A 27,716-nucleotide genomic window follows, 5' to 3' on the forward strand; every position below is an offset into this window, starting at 1 on the left:
ATAACTTATTGGGAGGCGGACATAGACTGAACTAACAAATGAGTAAAAAACATTTTCTTCTGTAATCGATCTAAATCGCTACACTTTAAAATTCGAACACTCAATGGTACACTCCATTCCAAGGGGCGCAGCAGGGAGCCGCCTGACTTAATGTCATGCAAACAGCAGCTCATCCATCCCAATTGGTCTCAATCAGGTGTCATTGAAGTCTTTGTAATCAGCCCTTAATCTGCCGTGGGGTAATTATTAGCACCCCATCAATCCCCTGCCCTTTTCCCATCTTCCTCCCACCTCTTGCCCTCACACAGAAATGACCCTCACCCCGACAACAAACACCAAATGTCCTCTCCACCCGGGGCGCTGTCCCAGTCAATCCCATTTAGAGCCGGACCTAATGGCTCTCCTAGATCAAAAATCCTAGAGCCGGGCCTGCTCTAGACGAGAACACAAGCAACCCCACACTAGTTATATTGATTTGTATAGCACTAATCACCTGAGAGTGTATCTAGACATAAGTGAGGCGCTGGTTAAGCCGTGTGGCACAGTGAGAGCAAGGGACCCATATAAGCAGTGCTTTAAGTGGTCCGGGTCCTGCCAGTGTTCAGCACCAGCAGTTCTACAAAGCAGATGCTGAGATGGGTCCCTGTCGGGCTCTCCATTTTTACCCTCACCCTCAGGGTGGACAAACACATCTTAACTCTGCAGCAGTGCCACCCTTCATTGCCTTTGATGTAACTTCAAAGAGAATCATTATAGGTCTTTCACACTCTCATCAACTCAGAACTGAAGCATTATCAATGTTATTTACAACGGAGCCATAGTTAGCTTTTTTTATCTTATGCAACTACGAACCATTGACAAAAGCCAATAGTCCTGGCTTGTTATAGGTGTAATGTTACTTGTATATAATATCTGGATGCCCTGGCAGACGCAGCAAAATACCAGTCGGACGTCACGCTATGCTAAGCACAGATTTTTACCTAGAGTGTTGTGAGCCACGCCCTTAACTACATCGGCCACGCCCCTTTCATTAACTTCTCTCCCAGTTTATTAATCCCACTTAAAGCCCTGCATATCCGTGCACAGCAGTCGCTCTGAAGCTGCACTTTGCTAAGGCTGAAAAAGGCCAAAACTGGTCTGGAGCTGTTTGTGTTAACATCTAGAGGGAACCTGTCCTGGCAGTTCGGATCAGACAGTTCCTGTTAGAGCACGACCAAGTTTGATTTGTATATGGTTGGCCTCTGCCCCGAGTGGCTTAGCAGGCACAAAAAATCCTGACTAGAAGGCGGACCACTGAAATTCATACAAGCATTCCAACCAAAACAGTTTTCTATATAGTCTCCAACAAAAAAATTAGCTAAATCATTGAAGTTGTGCAACATAAAGATAGCGTAGTGGTTACTTTGGGCCCTGCAGAAATATGTTTGCGATGCATAAGACACAGCTTTGAACCCTGGTATCCAGGCACAGCCTTTCCTCCTTCTGAGGTGAGAAACATAAGTGCCACTGTAATGGGCAATTATAAAATGAAGCTACTGGGGTAGTAATAAAGCCAGCTACGTTAACGAAGTCTGGTAAAGGCTTTACTCAGTCAGGTTTGGTTCACGGTGCAAACATACACGTCTCATTCAGGGCCATGCATTTCAAAAGAACATGAAAGTAACCTCGACATGTTAATATCATAAAGCTCTGAGGAGTAGAATTTAGTCACATAAGGATATATTTGCAATCACCAGAGAGAGCGGCCATCAAACGCCGCCAGCAGAGTGCCCTGCGGGTCTCTCTGAATATCAAGCGATTTCTGGGTGGAACACACAACTTTGACAGGAAAGCTCTTCCCTGAAGGTTTAGCGGTGTAAGGGGTGTCTCAATGTTTTCTAAGGTCTAGCGGTGTAAGGGGTGTCGCAATGTTTACTAAGGTCTAGCGGTGTAAGGGGTGTCCCAATGTTTTCTCCAGGCTGACCCACGCGTGGGTGAGGCTGAGAGGAAACTTCTTCCCGACACACGGTGTACATAAACCCTTTCTCCCCCCGCGGTCCTGCCTTCCTGCTGCTGGAACGATGCCCCTCCGTCCATTGTTCGCAACCTGCCCACAGTGCGTGCGGTCCCCAGCGGTACTCACCCCGACCCGGGCAGGGATGGGCAGGGAGCCTCCCGTACGCCGCGCTGTAGCCTTGGATACCCTGGACGCATCCGCTTGTTGCTGGCTCTGGGGAGAAGTTTGGCTTCCAGCCTAAAGTTGAGCGAATAGGCGACGCAGCCAATTCCATGCTCCGGAGTGTGGCTAGGCCCAGGGAGCACCGCGCATGTGCCGCCTCCTCCGGCATCTGCATGAAGAACAGATAAAACAGCTGTAAACCACTGCTTCCCCGCGACCAGCACTCAACCCCCAACTTTCAGTAAAAAAAACAATTACAGCTTTGCTACTGTGTAGGCTCCAATATTCATCGAGTCCAGTGCATTTCGGTGTGGAGTTAAACTTTAAACAACATAACACACCTCCGTGACAGCTTACTTGTTTTTTTAATATTGAGCGAACCCGCCACAAAGGTGTTGGAGCGCTTCACGTGAGGACCAGTTACATTACAAAGGACACATTCACGTGCTCAAATTGATACCTGTCCGACAGATGGCGCGCGGCCGCCTCCGCACCAGAGATCTTTCCACGGTGCTAATTAAATCGCTGTGGAACATCGCGTGCAGGCACTCAGGCCCATTAGAGCCGCGCTCTTGGGCTGTAATCCTTTGCAGCGGGATGTGTCAGAGCAGAGAGACAGGCATCGCTTTGAAGGAGCAATGGCGGGGAGGAAAGGGAGATGGTGACCTCTTTCTCCGAGGCCAAGCAGAAATGCCTCGGAGAAACGCAGCGTCATGTTCGGATTCGGGGGCGTGTTTTTCTTTCTCTTCTCTTCCCAATGACTGGAATGTTTACATTCCAGAGGAGAGAAAGAAAGTAAAAAACACGGCCCCAAAACCAAAAAAGACGGGGCTTAAATGGACAGACGCCCCTCTCCTCCAATGGCTGGCCTCCGTTTAGGAAGCCAGCCAATGGAGAAGAGGGGCGGGTTCAAGCCCCGTACTAGAAAACGTTAAATCTCGCGAGCGAGACTGCGCAAGCGCAGCCTTCGCTAGCCGAGTCCTAAAAAGGGCTCAGTACTGAGAAGGGTGCATACGGAGTCTTCAGTAGTTAAGGGATTGAAGATGCGCTTAATGAAAAAGTAAGACTGAGGCACTTAACACAGTGAGAGCAGAAGATGTTTTAAAAACAAAACGTTTAATGCTCTGTTGAAAGAAAATAAAAAATAGTGTTTTTGCGATAAAGAAGAAGGCATATTGGCATTACCAATCCTTGATCCAGATGGCTGCCTTGCACATGGTGGCCAAATTGTAATGGCTTCCCTTATGGTGGCCATATTGTAATGGCTTTCCTTAAACCAAACTAAAAGGACTGCTAGATCAGTCGATTGTGAGAGGCGACCATCATAGAATGTTTTTTCTTGAAAGAAATGTATTCTAAAATGGACATGCATGCTTGCATTAAGAAAATCACCCCCAAATTGCCTCTGTGTATATGCATGCGCTGCAGAAGTCTTCAAATGTTTTTTCTTTAGCCTTAGGTAAAATTATTGATGGTGTGCAAATGCATGTTACCATCCTCGAGCATAAGATAAACCATTCCAGGATAGCTGCCCTGTGTGTTCACATGCACAGACAAGGGCAGCCATCTTGGAGTGGTTTGAAAACCATTCAAAAGATGGCCTCTTGCTGAGATAAGGGTGAGCTGTGATTGCAGTATGAAGGGCAGGAATAGCTTGAGCTGGGGGATGATTTTTTATTAATAAAGTGGATAAGAGATGGGAAAGGAGAGCATGAAGGAAGAAACAGAGACTGAAGATAGTCTCTCATGCACTGCTATGAAAGATCATGACATTGGTAGTGAAGGATACAATAAGTACTAGAAATGCGGAAGATCCACTCAAATCTGAGATCCGTTGGCAACTATTTAGCCAGCCCCACTGAAATGCGTTACCTGTCCTGATGCAAACTTCCGATACTGGATCATATTCAGCAGCTCACACTGAGAAGCAACCTGCACCGGGTGGAGGGAGGTCTATTGTTTAATGCTGTAGCTAGGCCCTACACAAATGCCTGTCCTGAAGAGCCATCAACACTCTTTTTGTTTGAGTCTTAGCCTGGCTGGGAACAGTCTGGAGCTTAAACCCTTGATGCCATTGGCATCTCTTTTCGCTCTGTCTCCTACATGATAGTGATTCTTTCACCACTCCGAAGGCTGTGGTTAATTAGATTAACGAGTGACAAAAGTATGTTACATGTTTATGTAAGGTGCATATAAACAAAAATAAAGAAATAAAGTTTTCTCACACCATGTTATGACACATGGTAGTGCTTTTATTTTGTTTCCCCCCCCCCCCATCATTTACTAGGTTGCTACCTTATAAGCATCCCTGACACCATCCTGAGGAAGGCCTCTGCCTAGTTTGCCGCTGGGGTAGAAACGTTGATGCTCATTTCTAAAATTAGACTACCTTCTCCCACTGACCGGATGGTTATACACATGTATCAGAGCATAATAAGATCTAAGGGGCATATGTATCAAAATCCGTTATTGCGATTCTCAAATAGCGATTTTTTGAGAATCGCTATTTGTGAATCGCAAAACAGGATGTATTTTAAAATTCGCAAATATTTTCGATTTCTTGTTATTCCTTAATTTCGATTCGCAAATTGCGAAATCGCAATAAAGGAATACCTTCCCATTCATTCCTATGGTCCAGGAGGCCAATAGGAATTAATGGGAAGTAATTCTCAATTTGCGATTCGCAATTAGAGAATCGCAAATTAAGAATAATTTCAAGGGTGTCATAAGGACACCCTGATACACCCCTGAAATGAGCATGTGTGCACATTTGGCGCAATGTGCGCCACATGGCACTTTGAAAAATGCCAAATAGTGCATTTTTCAAAGAAATCGCAAATTACCACCAACTTGAAGTTGGTGGTGATTTGCGATTTCTTAAGGAGAAATCGCACAACTTGGGTGCTTGTTACATAGCATTTAAGGAATCGCAAAATGCGATTCCTTAAATGCTTACGCAAAATTAAGGAATCGCAAAATTAGCTATTTCTTAATAATGCGATGCGAAAATGGCTGATACATCGCGTTTTGCGATTTTGTATTCGCAAACGCTGTTTTTTTGCGAATCGCAGCGTTTGCGAATACAAAATCGTTTGATACATATGCACCTAAGCTCATTACAGTGTGCCGGCCAGACATTTTTATTACATTTTGTTTTTGAAGTCTTTTGCTCACTATTCACTTCACCATTTACTTTACCTTGCACTGTAGCACCTTATTTCTTCAGAGATGTCTTGTTAACAATATATTTAATGTATGATTAAATTAACGAAGATACGCCTATAACCATATACTTGCTGTTTTTCTTAATTTAAGTGTCCTCTATACTTCTGCAAATATCAACTGAATACCAATGATTGTATGACATTAAATAATTTCAATATTTCTTAATTACCAGACTTCTGTAAGGGCACTTCCTGAAGGTAGCCACTTTTCTTTCTATTGCAAAATAGTCTCGGCTCCCAGGGTTAATGGGTCACCCCATGTATGATTGGTGTCAAGGAGACCAAGGCTCTCAGGTTGTCATCACTTCACAAGTGCTTAAGATATAAAGTGTGATTTTGAGCCAGGTAATTTACTTTTCAAAGTTTTAGGAAAGTGATACTCATGAACTGCAAGAATGTCAGATGTGACTGAATTTCAGTGTAATTATACCAATAACCATTTTCATAGCAATTACAAAAGCATGTATTACCCATAGGAATTGTGTTTAGTAACCTTTGAATAACAAAGCTCAAGCTGTGCAATTTGCATTCAACTCCTTGGTGCCAGTTCATAATTGATTATTCTCACTAAGCTACATTACAAGGAATTGGAACTTGTGACCTGCAGGTAACACCAGGTTATCTGCAACACAAGCACCTTCCCATTTAGCCAGCTACATAAACTATTACTCTGTGACCTGCATGTTACAGCCTTTGCTTTACATCAGGCAAATTAACACTGGTAAGGCAAAATGATAGTGTCCCCTGTGGAATACGGTGAGGGAGCATGCACCTGTATAGTGCAGATATGTATAGGCAGAGGCTGGCTGGGCTGTCCCTAAAGGCTGCCCAGTCCTTGCACAAGGCCCTGCGTCATGCCCCTGAACAGTAACACTCTATACAGTTTCAAACCCAGATTAGATTCACACAGAGCTCTCAAGCAAGTGTATTAACCGCCAGAGTCATCTTACTGCTATTATACGGTTTGCCTTGCTGGGACTTCAACTATCTCTGTAGCACGTGGCTCAATATGGTTAGCTATTTTAAATGCATTTGTAACCTATTAAATAAATCAGAACAGATATACTATCACAAAAGTGCTTGGTGCCTATTTCAGTGGAGGGGATAGTTTAAAAAAATAATTTACAAGTTGACTGTAGAACTCCGTTCCATGTGACTCCACCCCCTTGTGACTCTGCTACCTGTCTATTTCCACCCACTTTATTCCCAATGAATGGGTTCTAAGAGTAAATTGTTTCTCTTTCCAGCACTGGATACTGCTCATCTGATTGAAACAGGGTGAGACTGAAATGATCCTTGGCCAGCACAAACATACGTTGGTTGGAAAGCCATTCAGTCAGGAGCAATGAGGATACACAAGGTCCACTCTAGGTCTGTAGTGGAAAGAATAGGTTTGTTGCTAATGGTCAGGTGTAGGCGAGGCCTAAAAAGTACCCTTTACTTCCAAATGATTGGCTAAACCATTCAAGCAGTTAAGCAGTGCATACGAAGAGTACATACGTTTTTAGACATCTTAAAAAAGGACCATTAATTGTACAAATACGTTTATAGTTCACCAATTAATCCAGGAATTAAGTGTAGTCTGGATGATTTGACCAGTGATTAGTTTAATATTGGAACTCTTGCTGCGCTGAGATTAAAGTAACAATTAAAAAATGTTGCTGTATTTTAATTGGGATGGTGGATACCATGGCTTGCACACATCACTAGCGGATTTTTCCAGTAAGATTTAATTTGTCTTTTTCATCTTGGATATCCTTAACAATGCCCACTAAAGCCGTATGTGCCAGCACACAAATTCCTGCTTGCCTTAAAACATTTAAATTGAGGCTGGGTCATCCTTTGAGCCTCATCATTATTGTTCCATTTAGTTACTTTTCTCAAGAGTGTGCTGTTTCTTTGTGATACCCTCTGCTAGGAGCCTCTAGGCGTGTTTCATTAAGACAAGATCACTTTCCCTCACTAATCCACAAAAACCTCCAGCCTCTCAATTTGCCAATTGGGCTGCCGTTCTCACAAAGGCCAGGGATTAATATCTACCCTATTGTCCTGAAATGATGCACAGTTTGGCGGGGTGTTCTTGCAAAAGTGCTCATTTTGAGGATTTGTTATAGCCATGCATAGCATTTCTCTTTCGTTGAACAGTTATTTGGAAGTTTTTACTAAGCTAAGGATTCAACAGGGAGAATCATGCATTTGAATATCAGATTGCGCTTCAATTACATTTCTGGTCAATATTAATCTTTCAGCAAAAACATCATCATCCTCACTCTGCTCCGACATCCTGTTGATTTCTATTGTGTTAGCCTGCTTTCTTCTATACTCTTGGTCTCCGTGGGACAAAGAAATAGTGGAATTGATAAGACGTGATTTAATGGGCCACGTGCATCAATAAATCATTATTTGAATCAATCAGTCAGTAATTTGTAAAGCACAGCACTGTCACCCTTAAGGGTATCTGGGCACTGAGGGTGCCTTGTCTCTGTCGGAAAAGCCAGGTCTTGAGTTTCTTCCTGAAGTCTGCTGCAAGGGTGCTGTCTGGAAGTGGAGGGGTAGGTTGTTCCAGGTCTTGGCAGCGATGTAGGAGAAGGAGTAGCTACCGCTGCAGCTGTGTCGGATGCAGGGTTGAGTGCGAGGGAGAGTGAGGCAGAGCGCAGGATCTTTGAGGGCTGATGGAAGTGCAGCGATGGTTGATGTAGGATGATCCTTGGTTGTGAAGAGCTTTGTAAACATATGTGAGAGTCTTGAACTAGCATTTCTTCTGGATGGGGAGCCAGTGGAGGTGTCTGAGGTATGGAGTGATGTGGGTCTGTTTGGAGGGGTCCAGGATGAGTCTGGCTGCGGCGTTCTGTATGGTCTGGAGTCTTGTGAGGAGCTGGGTGGGGATTCTGGCATAGAGAGCGTTGCCATAGCCGAGGCAGCTGATGACGAGGACCTTGTGACGTTTATTTTGGTTTTGATTGGGATCCATCTGAAAATTCTGAGGAGGGTGTGGAAGCAGGAGGTGGCGACTGGGTTGACTTGTCGTTTCATGGTCCGCTGGCTGTAGAGGATGATGCTGAGGTTGCATTCATGGTTGGTCTGTATGGGTCTGAGTTCTGCTGGCCACCAGCTGTGGTCCCATACGCAGGTATTCTTCCTGAAGATCAGTACTTCTGTTTTGTCAGAGTTGAGTTTGAGGCCGTTGTCTCTCATCCAATTGGCTGCGTTGGACATGGCATTGCAGAAGTTGGTTTTGGCGGTGGAAGGGTCCTCGGTAAGTCAGAGTATTAGCTGAGTGTTGTCTGCGTAGGAGATTATGTTGAGACCTGTAAGGAAGGAGGCAATCCACTGGAGGGCATTTTGCTGTATGCTGATGTTGTAGAGTCTGTCAACGAGGGTGTGGTGGGATACTGTGTTAAAGACAGCAGAGAGGTCGAGGAGGATCAGGGCCTCGGGTTCTCCACTGTCTAGGAGAGGTCTGATGTCATTTGTGACAGCGAGCAGCATGGTCTCATATCTGTGGTTGGCAAGGAATCCTGATTGTGAGGCATTGAGGAGGTGATTGTGTTCCAAGTATTTGATGAGCTGTTGATTGATTCATTTCTCGAGTACTTTGACTGGGTAGGGGCGCAGAGAGATCTGTTGGTAGTTTTTGAAGTATGCTGGGTTCGACAGAGGGTTTCTGTTAGTAATAGGGTCCTTTTCTTGGCAGAGGTAGGTACCTTTGTCCAAGTAGGGACCCTTCTTCCTAGTCAGGGTAAGGAAGATACACTTGTAAAATAACCCCGGCTCACCCCCTTGGTACTTTGGCATGAGCAGACATGCTTATATCCGAGGCAGTGTGTAAAGCATTTGTGCACACATACAGTAATACAGTAAAAACACTGCAAAGGGACACCACACCAATTTAGAAAATTAAGTAATCTTTATGTAAACCAAACAAGTCCAAAACGACAAAAATCCACAATACAATAATTGAAATATGACTTTCAAATGGTAGATATAGTTCTGTTCAAAGCAAATTGCAGATGCAACACTTTTCACACAAAGTACCTTGGATGCGTCGCGCACACTAACAAAAAGGGTCGCAGGGAAGGTGATGCATCGGTTCCTTACACTCCGGGAAGGTGATGCGTCAGTTTCTTGCTCCGGGGAGATGATGCGTCGGTTCCTTACTGCTGTGCAGGGGAGGTTATATGTGAGTTCCTTACCGGAGAGGAGGTGATGCATCGGTTGCTTACTGCGTGGGGAGGTGATGCGTTGGTTTCTTACTGCGTCCCCCAACGATGCGACAGTCCTGGCGCCGCGATGCGACGATTCGGGACGATGAGTGGGTTCTTGCAGCCGCACAGCAGGGCTTGCGTCTGAATCAATGCGAAGATTTTGGACTTAGGAGACCGAAGCACTCGATGCGGCGTGCGGCGATTTCACGATGCAACAGTTTCTTAGGCGATGCGTCAGAAACTGGTACGGATGCATCACCCTGCTCGTCGTCGTTGCGTTGCTTTTCCAGCTCCCAACAGCCAGAACAACCTCCAGAGGACCAGAACAGCTGCAGGCACCTCTTGGCAGGTCAGAACTCCCAGCAAGGAAGTTCAGGGGAGCTGGGTTTGTGTCCCTGAGACTTCAGAACTGAAGCTCTTCTTCAAGCCCTTGGAGATCTTCAAGCAGGGGACACAGCAAACAGCAAAGTCTTTTTCCATTTCCTTGGCAGAAAGCAGCCACTGTAGGCCAACCCCAGACAACAAACAGCACAGGGGCAGTATTCCTCCTCAGTTTCTCCAGCTCTTCTCCTTGGCAAAGGTTCCTCTTGATTCCCAGAAGGGATCTAAGAGTCTGGGGTCTGGACCCCTCTTTTTATAATACAAAATCCTTTGTTCTCTGTGGCAGAGAAGCTCTTTGCCCAGCCAAAATCAGTTCTGTCCTCTCTAGTGCAGATTCCTGGCAGTAAGTGGAGACAGCATTGTCTTAGGCAGACCAGGCCCATTCAGGTGTGAAAGAAATTGCCTCTCCTACTCTGCATGCAGCCCAGGTCTATTCAGCTCAGCCCTGACTCACCCTGAAAAGGCAGGACACACCTCAACCCCCCAAGTGGCTGTCTGAACAGAATGCACATACCCATCCCCTATCACTCTAGAACCAGTCAATACACAACCTAGCAGAGGTACACTGGATGGTTAGGCAAGAAAATACTTACTTTCTAAAAGTGGTATTTTCAAACCCAGAATTTAAAAATCACCCTCGCTAAAAGAGTCACCTTAACATTCTGAGTTCAGGTATATCAAACTATATTTTCCTATCTTGTTACCATGGGCAGTAATGCTCATAAGATGCTATGGGCAAACTTCCCATTCTATCCTATGGAACAGATGGCCTTACAATAGTGAAAAGCAAAATTGGCAGTATTTCACTATCAGGACATGCCACATATATCAGGGCATGTCCTACCTTTCACATACACTGCACCCTGCCCGCAGGGGTACCTTGAGCCTACCATAGGGGTAACTTATATGTAAGAAAAAGGAAGGTTATGGCCTGGCAAGTGGGTGCACTTGCCAAGTCGACATGGCAGTGCTAGACTGCACACAGGCGCCGCAATAGCAGGCCTGACCCTTGTTGCAAGGCTGCTTGTGTAGGTGGCACAATCAGTGCTGCAAGCCTGCTAGCAGCCTTTGGTTTACAGGCCCTGGGCACACACAGTGCACTGTACTAGGAACTTAACAGTAAACCAAATAAGCCAAACATGGAAAAACCAATCCATAACAATAATTGACAAAGGAAGCACTTACACTTTGGCACTGAACAGCAGTAGCAAAGTGCCCAAAGCATCTCTACCAGCAAAAACGAAGTCCAACACACAGCAAAATAACAGGAGGCAAAGGCAAAAATACAGGGGAAATCCACGCCAATGATGCCAGGTCTAACAGTTTCCTTTAGGAGGGGTCTGACATCTGCATGTTTCCATCTTTCCGGGAAGGTTTCTGTCGTGATGAAGGTGTTGATGATGCTGATGAGCTCTGTGCTGATCAGGTTAGTTCTGAGGTTGAAGAGATGGTGGGCGCAGGGCTCGTGAGTGCCCTGGAGTGGTTGGGCGACATGATGGCTATGGTGGACTGAGTAGTGAGTGGACAGGTTATTGTCATTCCGCTGGTATCTGCTGGGAGGTTGAGGTTGCACAGACTCGAAGAGGTGGGTTGGGGGTCGAGGTTGTTGTAGATGGTGCCGATTGTACTGTAGAGGTATTCTAAGAGGGTGTTGCAGAGGTTTTGGGAGGGGTGAATGGTGTTCTGTGTGGCTGTCGGGTTGGAGAATTCCTTGACCATTTTGAAGAGCTTCTTTGTGTGGTTGGCCACGGTATCGATGCGGACAGTGATGGCTGCCCTCTTGGCTTCCTTGAGGTGTAGGTGGTAGTTTCTGAGGGTTTCTTTGTGTGGTGCTTTGTCAGAGGGATTCTTAGTGGGATACCATATCTTCTCTAGTCGGTTGCAGTTGTGTTTGGTGGTTTTGAGCTCTGGGGTGTACCATCTCGCTTGTTTTGAGGTTTTGTTAGCTTTTTCTGGTTTCCACATGGCGACTTTCGGCACATTTGGTGATCCAGTCAGAGAAGTTCTGGGTGGCCTGGTCGAAGTCTACTGCTGTTTCGGGTTTTGTGGTGCTGAGGGCCTGAGTCCACTGAATCTCGGTTACCTTTCTCCAGCTTCGGTGGGGGGCAGTGGTGTTTGCCGATGATGTCCTGCGAGTCGGAGATGGTGAATTGGATGATGGTGTGGTTGGTTCCGGTGGGATCAGTGACGTGGGTGAATTTGACCCTGTCGCTGGAGGCAAAGATGGAGTCGAGTCGGTTTGCATAGCACGGCTTCTCACCCTGGGGGCATTCAGGCACTGAGGTCTAGTGAGCCTTAGTCGAAGAGCCAGGTCTCGAGTCCCTTCCTGAAGTCTGCAAGTGAAGGAGAGGTTTGGAGGTGGAGCGGGACCGAGACGTGGCGGCGAGGTAGGAGAAAGAACGAAATCCACTGTGGCTCCAACGGATGCGGGGGACATGTGTGAGGGTGTGGGAGGAGGATCAGAGCTGTCTCGTTGGTTAGTGGAAGGTCAGGCGGTGGTTGATGTAGGAAGGTCCGTTTTTTGGAGGGCCTTGTAGGCGTAGGGCAGCAGCTTGAATTGGCATCTCTTCTGGACAGGGAGCCAGTGGATGCTTCTGAGGTGTGGAGTGATGTTGGTCCATTTGGTGAGGTTGAGAATGAGTCTGGCTGTGGCATTCTGTATGATCTGGAGTCGTTTGAGGAGATGGGTGGTGGTTTCGGTGTAGAGTTCATTTCCGTAGTCTAGTCGACTGATGACAAGTGCTTGAGTCAGTGGTGTTGACGGGAATCCATCTGAAGAACTTATGAAGCATGCAGAGGATGTGGAAGGAGGTGAAGGCTACTGCTTTGATCTAACGCTTAATAGAGAGATCGCTGTCCAGGATAATGCTAAAGTTTCGGGCTTGGTCAGTGGGGGTCGGTGAGGGTCTGAGTGCTTTGGGCCACCGTGTGTCATCCCATGGGGAGGTGTTTCTTCCGAAGATGAGCACTTCGGTCTTGTCAGTGTTCAGCTTCAGGCAGTTGGACCTCATCCAGTTGGCGACGTTGGGCATGGCATTCCAGAAGTTGGATCTGCTGGTGGTGGTGTATTCCGTGAGTGAGAGGATGAGCTGGGTGTCCTCGGTGTATGAGAAAATGTTGAATCTTTGGGTGTGGATGATGTCGGCCAGTGGAGTCAAGTAGGCGTTGAAGAGGGTGGGGCTGAGGGAAGAGCCTTGGGGGACACCGCAGATGATGCTTTTGGTTTCATAGGTGAAGGGCCGTCGGCGAATTCTCTGTGTGCGTCCTGTCTGAAAGGAGGTGATCCACTTTAGGACAATTCCTCTGATGCCGATGTGGTGGAGTCTGGTGATGAGGGTGTGGTGGGATAAGGTGTAGAAGTCTGCTGAGTGGTCGAGGAGTATCAGGGCTGCTTGGTCACCTTGGTAGAGGATAGTTCTGATGTCGTCAGTTACGGCTATCAATGCGGTCTCAGTGATGCGGTTGTTGCGGAAGCCAGACTAGGATGTTAAGAGCAGGTTCTTTCCTTCCAGGTAATCTGTGAGCTGGTGATTGATGGCTTTCGCCAGGACCTGTGCAGGAAAGGGGAGCAGCGAGTTGGGGTGGTAATTCTTGATCTCGCTGGAGTCCGCGGAGGACTTCTTCAGGAGGGGTTTAACCTCTGCAGATTTCCATGCGTCTGGGATGGTGGCAGTGGTGATGGATGAGTTGCGGATCTTGGTCAGTGCGCTGCTGATTTCCTTCTGTCCTAGGTTGAAGGCATAGTGGTAGCAGGGGTCGGTCGGCGCTCCGGAGTGAATCGAGGTCCTATTGGCTGTGGTGTTCAGCATGGAGAGTCGGTGAGCAGGTGGGGTTGGGATCGTCGGAGTGTGACAGGAGGTGGCCGAAGTCATTTGCGAAGTTGCTGTAGATGTCTCCTGTCTTGTTGTGGAAGCAGTGGCGGCTGCCATGATGAAGAGGTGGTGCGGCGGGTGAAGGGATGCAGGGGAGCGTGGTCGGGGGAACACGTGTGGGGGTTTAATAATAAAAAAATAATAAACCCTTACCTGGAGGTGCCACCCGCGTCGTTCCTCGTCCTTCCTGGTCCCAGTAAGCACTGGGGCAACATCACAAGCTCTCTGTGCAATTCATGCGCTGCTCTCATAATAGACCTGGGAGTCTGTGGGGGTTTCTCCAGCCCGGCTGCTCAGTGCAGCGAGGCTGGAGAAATCTAAGTGTGTATGTGTGTTTTGTTTGCCCTGAGACGGCTGGCCAAACACATATGTGCACTCAGGGAGTGCACATAGCACTCCTCCTCCCCATGCCCCGCCCAGCCCCTCCCTGCACAAGCTGGCTCAGAGCTGGCAAATTAAAACTAAAACGATGCTAGAACATTGTTTTTCTTTTTTCCATTTGAAGGCTTTGAGCCAGGCAGCGGGGCAACACTCCTCCGCCATTGCGGAGGAGCCGCTGCTGTGTGGAAGTAGTCATCAGAAAGGCTGTGTACTAAAGAGTTTGGTTCAATATCTATACTATGTCAAGTTTTTTTCTGGATCCCCATTCGCATGGGGAATATTACTAAAATTATGAAGCAGCAGAAAGGTGCAGAGAAGTTTTTACTGACAGTCGTGACAGTCGAAGCTATAATCCTAGGAAGTCACATATTGCTTTTGTAGTAGATATGTAAGGTGCAAACATAAGGTCAGAGGGGACTGGAGGATGTCGAAACGATATATGATGATGCCATTATCAGTGGAGAGGTGAAGCAGATGATTTCACGTTCAGTAAATATCAACTTGATGGAGCTTTAATTCAGTGACCAATTCCCGTGTTATAGTGGTAGCTTGTTTCACACTGCTGAATATGATACTTCTCATATTCAGAAGTTTGAAACATGCTACCACCACCACACAGCAAGGAAGAAAACGGAAATCATTTGGGTATCACCGACAGTAGGGCTGATGCAGAGGGGGGCCCATATAAGTGTTATTTGGAGCGGCATTTGCAATTGTATATGGACGACATGCAAAAGTGTCTGACTCTGAGATAAATAAAAGTTTCTTGCGCAGTAAATTGTGTTCCTGTGCTTACTTCAATTCATGCATGCGAAGTTTATTCCAAAAAGATAGCATTGTTTTCATTAGTTGGTACCCATATTCCACAGTCCCATGAAGCAGATAACTGGTACCCGAAAGTGGCTCCATATATCACATTGTTAATTTGTAAGTGCATTTTTTTCTATATTGCCGATTTTCGTCTTGAAAATGTTGAACCTAAACGTAATGGTGTACTTGTTTGTAGCATATGATCAAGGTATGAAAGAGTGCCTGTAGGTATTTTGATGTAAATAAATGTATGTGTTATTTGCCAATTACAGACTTTGTTCTTTAGGTTTGTTTTCGCTGTTAAGTAATATATATATATTTCATTACATGTTGGTTTGTAGTTGACAGAAGCTATGAGGAGTTCCAGTGGCTGCTGGACATGGCTCAAAATGACCCTGTTCCCTACATAAGGTCAGTGGGTCAAGCATTGTGTCTGCAACCTATTAGATTCGTTTTGTAATATTTTAGGATGCCTCTCTCACACTGTTTTCTAAATGCTGTGAAAGTTAACTTCATATTCATTATTTTCATAGTCGCCTCTTTAATTGGCTTAAAAAATCTAAAGGCATGCAGCCTCAAAACCTATTGCTGTGCACTTGAACACCTCTTGGTAACTTTCAGTGAGTTATGGATTTCATGCAACAATAACTTTGATTAATAGCGCAAAAGTCCCTCGAAGCCTCAATATTAGGTTTTATTTATTTTTTGTTTTCTAAAATGTAAAGCGAAGCGCTGTTTATAAGGTAAAGACTGGAGTCAGATAGGAGTATGCACAAGTGCGAGAGCCTTGGTATGAAATCACACACATGATGTTTAACAAAATATTTTTTTAAAAGCCTTGGGGATAAAAATGTGAACCATCCTGCAGAGACTTTACACCTGGATCATCTGTACTCGGAAAGCAGAGCACTTTGGCGATCTTTTTTTCTCACTGGTTCTTAAAGCACGGGTATCCAATGGCAAGAGGGTACATTGAGGGATTCTTGTAGCAATGGCTATGTCAAGTAAGGGGGTGGTGGTGTAAGAAGGCAGAGGACTACGGAGGGGTGAGTGCCAGAGCGAGTGCTAGCTTTAGTGAGTTCAGGCTGGAGTACACAAGTGTATTTCACAGCCTGTGAAGCAGAAGGCTCTGGTTTGTAGGGGTCAATTGACCAAGTACGTTCACCAGTTGAACAGATCAGCGTATTTTATTTAGCTTCATAGAACAGTGGGAGAAAAGAAATGTGAACTGTTGGTTTCCCCCCAGCACTATGCATTAGGGTCTTGTATAATGTATTCACTTTTTTCAAGAGTATGTACAGACTTGCAATGCATAAATAATATATATTGTTATTAGTAGCACATTTCACAAGCCCTCTCGGACGGACTGTGATAACAGGAAGTGCCATGAACACTGGCTTCATAAATCATACTAAAATATTTATTGCAAGGAGTGCACATTTCACATATTCGTTTCTTAGTAAAAGAAACTCATTTTAGATATGGGAAAACCATCTTCTTCTGCAGGTATAAAGTGAGTGTTTTTTGTTCCAGCCCACTTTGAACGTTGCTTGTTCGACTCGGCTCTTTTCAGCCCTTGCTTTAAGACTGTATCTGTCCCCCCTTGGATCAGCCCAGAGGAGTATACTTCCCTCACCGTCATGCTATTGGCGGTTAGATGCGTTACTCTGCCTCCTGGCAGAACTTCCGTTGCAATTCCTGAGGTGAATTGTTTAAATTGTCAGAGTGTTTGCTTAAATGTGGAAGCAAACTTGAGAAAACGGTTTCCGCCATTAACAGAAGCACATTCAACGTGCTCATTAACTAATTGAAGTTCGATGTAGTTAAGTGTTTGAATGCCCTATATAATATTTGTCAGAATATATTTTCCAAAAACCTATTTTATATTTTTATTGTTCGTGCAAGAAATGCTTTATTAAAACACCTAATCTATATTTAGGGTGACCTGAATTTCCAAGTAAATAACCTAATGCATTCTGGGTGTTGCAGTCTTGTTACATCGAATGAACGAATTCACACCTGAAAACAAGGGTATGTAAGCAAAACGTTCAGGACTGGAGACCGTGTCGGTAATGACCTTTAGTGAGGTGATTAAATATGTGTCTGATTGCATGTGGCTTGTGTTGCTTTATTGGGGAGGTCTGCGTTTTCACTATGCCTCAGTAGTGCTTGCTTCCTGTCTGCCCTGCGCGCAGCTTGCTGTCTGCGACAGGCATTTCTGTCTGCCCAGCATCTGAGATCCCACCACCCCAGCTTGCACAGCCGAGGCCTGCATTGCATTTCTCAGAGTTTAAGCTCCTCTGAGGGACTTTACCGAGGGAAGATGCTCAGGAAAATGAGCCCCTGGCTGTGGCGGCACTCAGCTGCCACTGAAAGCGAGCTTCGCAAACCTTGTACTGCTCGGTGATGTACGATATAATGAAATGTGTTGCTTTTGAAATAAATCAGTAACATTACTACAGACTTAAAAGATGGTTTATAGATAACAAATTTCAATTCTCATGTGTGTATTTTTCTTCTGTGAATCAGAAAAGACATTTGTTGAAGATGACAGCTTAAAAGATAGAAGTTCTGTGTCTGTGTAGAGTAGCAAACTGCTGCTGGGGGGACGCAGGAGGGTCAGCTCGCAGGAGGGCAGTGGGGAGGATGGAATCAGATTGCTGATGCCATCTGCACCCTCTCTCCTCCTCCACACTGCCACTCCACGGTCTCCACTTTCTGGCCGGTGCATAGTTCCTGTTCCTCTCTCTCCCTCCAGTGTCTGTCCTCATAAGTAATTCTCACGCCTGCCAGCAGATATCAGAATCCAATAGAAGCAGTTGTTTACTTCCCGGCGGCCTCCACTCCACATTCAGATCCAAACAATGTCACATTTTAACTGCATGCAAATGTACTCTGGTGAGATTACAGCAGTATCTCAGCACCCCTGCACATGCTGCTGCCAGTGCCTTGTGTGCAGCGTTATCTTGAGGCATGCACTGTAAAATGCACACTGCCATTAGTCCAGATAGAGAGGAAGTTCACTACTGACAGTATTGCTGAGTTGTTTCAGTGGTCTGATTTGGTTTGATTTACAGGGCTTGTTCGAGTTTTCAAATGAACCGTTACATAAAAAGTTATGTGTTCATCTTGCTGAATGCCGCTGAGCCTGACTTGTTTGCATTCTGACACGTCTCTACTTGGTCATTCTCCCCTAAAAAGGTGTCTGAGGCGCCAGATTAACACCCCTGCCTGCACCCTCACAGGAAGGGTGTGGTAATAAACAACAGTGCCTGCTTCGTCTGCAGTGTGGACCTTTGTATCACGCATCACATACTATGACAAGCGCGAAATATAATGAAGCGCGCACTTAGGACTCGGCCCCCCCAGGCACCCGGGCACGCCCCCCCCACCCCCTTGGTGATCGTCATAGGTGGAGTAGCAGGTCGGCAACACGAATAACTTACGGGTCAACGTCGTGACGTCACTTCCGGCCGGCGCCCCGAGGGGGGGAGAGGGCGGGGCCTATTTAGGGCGTCTTGCCCGTGTCCTCGCCCTCTCTTTGCTTACTGCGCCGGTACACAGGGGTTTCCTTTCTAATCTCGTCGGATTGTGCGTGGCAGAGGACTGGCGCTTGGTGGAGTTTTACAGGACAGCAGCTGTGGGAGAGCATGGCTGCAGGTCCGGACGCAGGATAGCAGTGGAGTGCCCGTATGGCCGGAAGTGCGGCGCGGCTTAAGATGAGGTGATTGAGCCATAAGTGGTGTTGGATTTTTGAGGTAAAGGGAAGGGAGCCTTTGTTGATTGTCTTGCGTTAGCAGTGGCGTTGGTTTTGGTCGTGTGTCTCTAATAACTCGGCGGGGGAACTGATGGGGGCATCGGCCGTTTTATGGGATCACATATATTTACACTCGCAGGGCCGCGGGAGCTATGGGGGCTTAGATTTGTATCATACGAGTATCCTTGATAAAGGGTTGGAAAAGTTTTGCACGGAATCGTCAGAGAGGCGTCGGTGCCGTTGCCTGGTAACCGCCGCAGAGGCGGCTCTCTTGGAACAGGGAATGGGTTACGGGTTTTCCCAGCAGATGGGACACTCTGTTTTTTCCATCGCCGCCCACGTGTTAGCCGTCGCAGCTCTTCGCATCGGTGTGCGCAGGCTGTTAAAAAATATTCACAAGTTGGAAACGTTTTATGAATTGGGGTTGGGAACGTTTTATGAATATTTGAAGAAAGGTGACCTTGTCTTTATTCGAGTGTCGCAGAGGTATCTCTGATAAGCGCGAATTATAATAGGATGGTGAGGGGCAGCCCAGGTGTGCGATGGTGAGGGGCCCATGTTCGGGCCTCGACGGGCTGAGAGGTACCGGGATCCGTTGTTACAGTAGCCTAAGGAAAAAATAGGGGACGTTGTTGCACGAAGTATCATGTTTAGTTCATTTTGATTTTGTCCGTCTTTATATCCTGTTGAGTCTCTGGTAGCTCAGTGGGTAGAGCGGGAGACCGTAGGAGAGTATCGAATTTCTTCGGTCGCTGGTGCAAATCCGGTGTTGGGGGGGTCAGCCCAAGTGTTAAATGCCAAGGGGCCCAGGGCTGGGCCTAGGCGGGGCTGAGGGATACCGGGATCCGGAGCTAAGGTGGCGCTGTTTTTCGGGGGGTCATGTGTAATGTCCTTACATTTGCAAGGTTCGACGTCCCCCCCCCCCTTTTTTCTGTTACGATGGGGGACCGGGATCCGGAACTAGTGTGGCAAAGAGGTTTTAAGGTTGGAGACGCTGAATCCCAGGATAGCAGGTTAATTTCCTTTCGTTTGTCGGTTCGACATCCCCTTTGTTCCGTTATGATTGGGGGGCCAGCCCGTTAGTGCGAGGGCGAGGGGCCCGGGTTCGAATCTCGGCGGTGGCTGAGGGTTAGAACGGGCTGTGCGGATAACAGCACGCTGGCAAGCAGTCACTGGTTGGGGGGCTCCCTGATTTACGGTGCAGGGAAGGCGCCTAACAGGCGCGGACCCGGAAATTAGAGCAACTCGGTAAGAGAAGCAGTGGGGACAGGGTAGTACATTACATATAGGCAAACAGCACTTCGATGAGTTGTATTTGCCAAAGGGAAGTGAGAGCGGTTGCACCTTGCACCGGGTAGAACACCGAGGGCACAAGCAGAACGCAAATAAACCATGCTCTGATAGAACTTCCGATGTCAGTAGCGTGCTGGGTTGTTATTTTAACCCGGTCGTGCCTAGGTGTTGGAACCTCATTCGTGCGCTCCGGCTACCTGTTCCGAACCTCTGGTGGTGAATGCTGTGTGCGGTTGGTGGCCGAAAGCGTATTAGGTAATATGAACGTGGTACTAAAAACGACTTTAGGCATCTTCTCTTCAATTGGAAGGAACACCATGGTGTAGGGGCGGTCGGAGGTAGGGTGGCGGTGCACGTCGCGAGGGAAAGTAACTGGGAAATGGAACCTGGTGGTGACTTCAGATCAGCACAGGTTATTGCTGGCTTAGGATTAGGCAGCACCAATATTCCCCCCCTGCCCCCCCCCCCCCAACGGTTAATGAGCTTATCGTAGAAGATAACTTCGACGTGGTTGAGTGGATGGCGACATGGTTTTCCGCGGGAGCGTGTGAGTCGGCGTGGTGTGCGCAAGATTGTGGTTTTTCGGGCTTCCGATTGAAGTCCGTTCGAGGTGGTATGGGTTACACTAGCAGTCATGGCGTAGTATAAAGGGTTCAGCACTGGGTAGTGAGCACATGCTGATTAGTGGGGGGCCAGAAGGAGAACAATGTTGGTTATGTGCCTGTGCCTGGCGATACGCCTGGCGGCTTCACGGCGCATTGTGCCTACTCTGGGGTTATAGGATGGACTGGCACACATACAGGGCACGAGCATGGTGGATTCCTTTTTTCTTCATCTGTAAATACCTGGCTTCGGGGATGTGGCCTTTCGCAAGTTTGGTAGGAATGAAAGGGATGTGGACTGAATCTAGGTTGCCATGCATAACCGAGCTAGGGCATTGCCCACTAAACTATTCTGGGGAACCAGGTTTGAGTCACAGCGCCTTTTTTAAGTGCAAGGGTTTCTGGGCGAAGCACTTAATCTCCTCGTGTTGGAAAAGAAATGGGTGGGGCCTTGGGTAACGTATCTGGTGCGCACGTACACTGCTTAAACGCCCAATATTTTGTGGTCGTACAGCCCAATCTAAAACCACAGAAAGATACAGATTAAATATATTCTGTCATGGGGTGGGGCCAGGACTGAGTGAAGTAATCCGCAGTCCGCTAGTTACTTATTACCCGGATGAGTGTGGTTGCATGGGGTAGACGTTTGATCGGGCATTTTCATTCGGAAAATGGCAGCAGTCACGTGAAATATTCTCTGAAATGTGGGGTATGTAACAGGAGATCACCCACCTAGATTGTCAGTAGGAGCATTCCTCCCGGGCCAGTGGGTTAGTTAGTAGCCCTAGAATGGGCGGTCACAGCTAAATCAGCCGCAGCAGTAGCCTTGGTTCTTAAGGTATTTGGAAATAAAAATTCTGTTGGTCACCAATGGTGGCCGGAGGCAGTACGGAAGTTATGTCTTTCGGTGCTGGCTGGAATGGGCGGGGGTTGAGAGCTGGGTATTCTCGAGAAAGGGAGTAGACTGTTGTATTCGGGGAGGGTCTTTCTCTCGCCGATGCTGTTGATGGAAACAGTTTATGGATACATGGCGACTTTCTCGCGTCATGCGCTTCCGGTCGTCTTGTCAACTGACCTTTGATTAACGCTGGGTCCTCGTAGGGCCGGGCAGTGCCGGGCTTTACCCCAACATTGGAGCTGCCACTTCCTCATTGCCTGCAGAAGATACGTCTTCGAGGTCGGTCTGTTTTGGGGAAGGTATACGCGCAAGATGTGTCAGACATCGCCGCATTGGGGCCCAGAGGGGCGTATTCGTCGCGTTTACCTCGGTGCGATCTTGGGGGGGATCCTGCATTTCCATCAGCCCCCCCCCCCTGTTTTTCCCCTGGGCAGGCGGCGGGTGCTTTGGCGTCACAGGTCGCTTGGGGTGGGGAGGGTGAAGGGCGGTCTGCCCTGGTCCCCCTTGTGGCGGTAAAGAGGCCACATAAATTGCCTTTACATTGATAAGGGGAGTCTTCCGGCATATTCCGTAGGCCATCACTGAGGTGGAGAGACGGTAAGCTCACCCCAGAGAGAATGGGACACCGGCTGGGGGCAAGGGCGCCAGTTTAAAAATAGGGCATGGGGCTTCCGCCCCTGGTTATTCCCTACAAGCCCCGTCGAGCAGCCTGGTGGTGGAGGGGTGGGCCCCTCAGGTGGCGGGCCTAGACCAGATGACAGGGGCTCACCCCTCAAGGACGCAGGTGGGTTGCGCCTTGCGTGGTTCTCAGTTGGTTGGGCGAAGCGAGCCAGAAGGCCCCTTAGTGCTGGAGCAATAGACAATGTTTTCTGGTGAATAAATTGAGTTCTACCCGACTGGCACGAAGCTAGGGGCAACTCGAATATAAATATGGTTTAACAATTGAATTATTGAATTTGAAAACTCCATATCGTATCAAATTGTATGATTTATATATTGTCATGTTTGTGTGATGATTTGTAATAAACATGGCATTTTTATCCCACAGCTCTGGTTGTCAAGCATTGATTTGTGGGTTTGGTTGGGGGCAGGGGCTGGGAGCCATCCTGGGGGGTACGAGTCCTATACACATAGTAATAGGATATCAAATTTGGACTACCAGCCCACCTCTTCACAAATGCAATTATATGTGAGTGGTGTTCCTCCTCGTATATATATTGCACAGACTCTGGAGGTGTTTTCAGTTTATTTTGCTGCATTGGTAGTGTTAATGCCTAGAAGAAATAAATCATTTAAGGCAGGACCACTGTTTTGATGGACCATATTCTATACACCTAGGATAGAATAGCGTCAAGGACAAGAGACTTCACTGTTAAATTGAAGAGCCGACCACACAGATTCAGATCAGCCAGAGTCAGACAAATCTGTTCCAAGAATGAGGTACAACAGAAACAGCCATGGCAGCAAAGAGCGTCTTCTGCTGTCCACCTCTCCTCCCAGCTGCTGAGAGAACCTCCCAACCCAACCAAGCACACACACATTCCAGAACTCCACATACAAAAGCAGAGCTCTGAAGACACATCCGACCTCCCTTTTAACCAATGCAAGCACGGGTCATAGTACCTCACTGGACAACACGCTCAGGAAAAATAAAAAACAAGATCCACGGACACTAAACATAAGCAACAATACTTTGAACGCAACCAAACTAAATGGAACACAAAAAGACAAAAGGCCAAACACACAATACGAATTTAAAACGCCATTAAACCTTAAAAGCACTTCACAAAAGTACACAAACCTTGAACTTGAAAGGCAACTTCCTCCTTTCCTGACAGCTTGTCCTTAACCTACTGTGAGAATGCTAATTCAAAGCAGTATCCAGACCTCTCCCATCATATCGCCCATAATGTTCAGCACCAAACATAGGCCTTGAGGAGCAAAATCCCCCAGATTGAATTTCACCAGCATCCAACACATCATACCTGCCAACCTTGACTCCACTCTCACAATTTTACCCCTTACCGTTGGCCAATTTCCCAGCATTGGCTTGACCACTAACTTCGGTCACCCTCTGAAACTGACCAAACCTCAAAATACCCTCCCTCACTTTAGTCCCAGAGAAAAAAACACACAAAAAAGCACACATATGTACATCCCCACCACCAACCTGCTCACTTTTACTCTCTTGAGACAAATACACCTCTCTTTACTTCTTTTTTAGTTTCTCTCAATGCATGCATGATCCAATTCAATCACTGTTTTAGAGCCATACGCTACAGTGTATTGAGCACCACCCTTCTGCTGGTCAGCTAAGAGGGATATATTAAATTCAGGGAAGCTCTGCCTCTGTGAGCACAGAGAGACAAGATACATGTTACGCTGTATGGATTTATCACAACATACCACAACGTGGCCAGGAGAGCATCCACTACATTAATCCGCTCTTATCACCGCTGCTGTGACACACTCAGCAATCTTATAATTGATACTTCTAAACACAGATTCCTCAACATATGAATTTCCCTGAGACTCCGGATTGGATCTGGGAACATCAGAAGCAGAGGTCCTGTGAACCATGCGACTCAACGTTGCCACATTTTCGCTCCGGAAGTGACAAACAGAGTAACATGTAAGTGCCACCCATACGCACTGACATCTGATAGAGACATCTAGTCACAGATTCCTTACCTTAGAATTATCCCCATGCCTCAAAATGGATCCTGAAATTCTTGAACAGTATCCTTGTGTGCTGGTAGGTTCATAATTGGCATCGTCCGCACCGGACGTGATGTGCGCGGTGCCTATATATGTGCCACCCCAATGAGATGACATATGAAAGAGACAATTGGTTATAGATTCCTTACCTTTAGAATTACTCCGAGGCATCAGACTGGATCCGGAGAATTTTTCATCACCAGTACCCCTCCGTGTCGAAAGGTGGCGTCGGTCGGCTCGGCATTCGTCACTGGCGTCGTGGTCACCGGGACGACGTTGCAGCAGCTACTTAGAGGCTGCCCTCGCGCGCTGTCAGTTCTTTCTTTTTCCGTGCCCGCCAGTGCAGATTCGGAGAGAGCGGTACCTCCAGTCACTCTTTGACTTTTTGCGACTTTTGTCGACACCGTTTTTTAGTCTCTCGACTCCTGGTGCACGTTAGGAATGCCAGGTTTCAAGGCTTGCGGCTCCTGCCGACGGTTGATGTCGGTGACGTATCAGCACCACATGTGCCTGAGGTGCCTGGAACACGACCATGATCCCAAGCCGTGTTCTGACTGCCGGACCATGAATCTGAAGTATTTGCGGGAGCAGTCCCGAAAGCTTTTCGGGAGCCGGCAGTCCGCTCCGCATCACATCACGCTGGAGGTCAGGGGACCGGTCGCAGAGCCGCCGCCATCAATTGACTTCGAAGTCTTCACACTCCTCAGGTAAGTCAAAGCACAAGAAGAAGTCGAAGAAGCATCGTCGCTCTTCGACTTCTCCCCGTCCGTCGGCTGACGCGATGAGGGATGCGGGTGGTGTCCCTCCCGCGGCTCCGCATGCAGAGCCCGAAGGGTTGGCTCTGAGTTTCCCTCCTTTTCCGGGGCCTGGAGCGACCCCTGCACAGCTTTGAAGCTTTTACGCAGCGATGCATGCCATCTTTGGGCAGCCCGCCTCTGCTGGCACGCCTTCAGGCCCCGCGGACTCGGCTGCTCCGGCACCGCAGGGACCCCTTGGATCCAGGCCTGGATCCGGGTTGGCGCCGCTCGAACTCATAACACCTCCCCCGGCGCCGATTCCACCGACACCACGTCCACAGCCGATGCTGAATGTGTCCCCAGCCGGCGTCGACTACGGCCTCCATCCTGATTAGGACATGGAGCCGGCGCCGACGGGTACTTTTTTTCCCCCCCTGTTCTACCCTGGTGTTCCTTTCAGGCCAGATTGGCACCCAGAGGAGGACTGGAAGGGGTCTGGAGACCCTTTAACTGACCAGTTGTAGTATGATCCGGACTGGAGAGAGAAGTTGGGGGAAGTCAGTAGTCTGGATACCTCCCTCGACCTTGGCATGTTGTCTTCTCCTACTGTAGCTATGGAGGAGGGAGCTTCTTAGGCAGTGGTGTTGCGTAGCGCGGCCGAGGCTCTCAACCTCGAGCTACCTACGGTGACAGGCAGGAGTAACCTCCTGACAGAGGTGCTTCAACCGGCAGCAAGCTCTTCAGGGCCCCTGCTACCGTTTAATGAAGCCCTAACTGACATCCTTTGAGCATCTGGTCCAGGCCCAACACAGGGGCTCCTGTGGATAGGATGATTGCCTGACGCCACTGCCCGTTTGCGGGCGGCCCCACTTTCCTCTATCAACACCCCACTCCTGAGAGCTTGGTGGTCCAAGCCTCAATGTCCAAAGGCGCATTCCTTACCGCACCACCTGATGGGGAATCCAAAATGCTAAATCATCTTGGGAAGAAGACGTTTTCTTCCTCCAGCTTGGGACTGCGATCGGTAAACACTGCATGTCTGTTGGGCCGTTACACCCACTCTGTGTGGGATACGGGGGCACAGGTGCTATACCTGTGCCCGGAGGAGGCCTGGGCTGTGCGCTCCCATGCAGTCGCTGAGTGGAGAGACGCAGCCAAGATCTGAAAGAAACACGTTAGTTAGATTCCTCACCTTAGAATATCCCCAGGCGTCAGACTGGATCCTGAGGAGACTGGCCCCGCCGTCGACGCCCGCTGGCGCGCCTTCGGGCCCCGCGGGCTTGACTGGGCGACCTTGCCTGCCGGCGGCTCCGGCCCCGGCGCCGTCGACGACTCCGGTCTCGACGCCGCAGGTCCCCGCGGGGCCCATGCCTGGGCCCCCGTCGACGCCGGTTAACCTAATCACTCCTCCACCGGCGCCGACGAATGAACCACCGACGCCGACGCCTTCGCCTCCGGCGCCGCCGACGCCTTCGGCGCCGACTCCGGACGGCGTCCAACCCCAGTTTAGCCCTATTCCGGACCCGACGCCGCAACGGCGTCGACCGACGCCGCGGCCGGCGCCGCTTGAGACCTATCATCTCTACAGTCCGGCTCCGATCATTCCTCCTGTCTATCAGGAATCGGAAGACGGGGGCGACTGGGAGGGGTTCGAGGACCCTCTGGCTGTTCAGTCACAGCTTTCACAGGACTGGGCAGATGAACTGGGGGAGGCCAGTGGGCTGGACACCTCGCCAGACACTGGATTCACTTCTCCTCCGACTGTGGCTTCGGAGGAGGGTGCAGCATTTTCTGTGGTGCTGCGCAAGGCAGCCACAGCCCTTGGGCTCGAGCTGCCTGCCGTGGCTGTGAGGACTAACATCCTCACTGAGGTGCTTCAATCCGCAGCAAGCTCCACTGAGCCTCTGCTGCCGTTCAATGAGGCCCTCACTGACGTTCTGCAGGGCACCTGGTCCAAGCCCTCCACAGTTCCTCCTGTGGATAGGAACGTCGCCAGGCGCCACCGCCCTGCTCCGGGCGACCCCAGTTTCCTGTCCCAACACCCCACCCCCGAGAGTCTGGTTATCCAGGCCTCTACCTCCCAATCCTCCTTCCCGACCGCTCCGCCGGATCGGGATTCCAAGAGACTCGAGCAGTTTGGCAAGAAACTGTTCTCGTCCCTTAGTTTGGGCCTGCGGTCTTTGAACACCGCCTGTCTCTTGGACCGTTATTCCCATTCTCTGTGGGATACGGTGGAGGACGTGCTGCCCCTGTGTCCGGAGGAGGCCCGGACACGCCTTACCCAGGCTTTGGCCGATGGGAGGGATGCAGCACGGCACGCCATACGCTGTGGGCTTGACACCACGGACTCGCTGGGTCGGGCGATTTCCACCACGGTGGCGCTCCGCCGCCACGCCTGGATGCGGTCCACGTCATTTTCCGGGGATGTCCAGTCCACCCTCATGGACATGCCCTTTGATGGCACTCGCCTGTTTGGTGAGAAGACGGACAGTGCGCTGAACCGCTTCAAGGACTCCCGGGCTACGGCCAAGTCCTTGGGCCTCTCGGCTCCGCGGGCGCACACCTCCGCTTTTCGCCCCTTTCGTGGCCAAGGAAGGGGCGCCTCCTTGCGTCCGCCAAGCCACCAGCCGCAGAACCAACCTGCGCGCGGTCGCGGACGTGGCGGAAATGGAGGACGACG

General features: G+C 48.7%; 1 protein-coding gene across 2 annotated transcripts in view; it reads left to right on the forward strand.

Annotated features, from left to right (window-relative positions):
• The window catches only part of TAF2 (TATA-box binding protein associated factor 2), a 948,796-nt gene that overhangs the window by 727,713 nt on the left and 193,367 nt on the right, over positions 1 to 27,716 (forward strand). For both annotated transcript variants that reach the window (XM_085605048.1, XM_085605049.1), the window contains exon 21: positions 15,373 to 15,442. In XM_085605048.1, coding sequence (XP_085461174.1) covers positions 15,373 to 15,442 — 70 coding nt within the window. The remainder of the gene's footprint in view (positions 1 to 15,372; positions 15,443 to 27,716) is intronic.

This window comes from Triturus cristatus, chromosome 5_1 (assembly GCF_964204655.1).
Source record: "Triturus cristatus chromosome 5_1, aTriCri1.1, whole genome shotgun sequence".
In the NCBI taxonomy this organism is placed as follows: domain Eukaryota; kingdom Metazoa; phylum Chordata; class Amphibia; order Caudata; family Salamandridae; genus Triturus; species Triturus cristatus.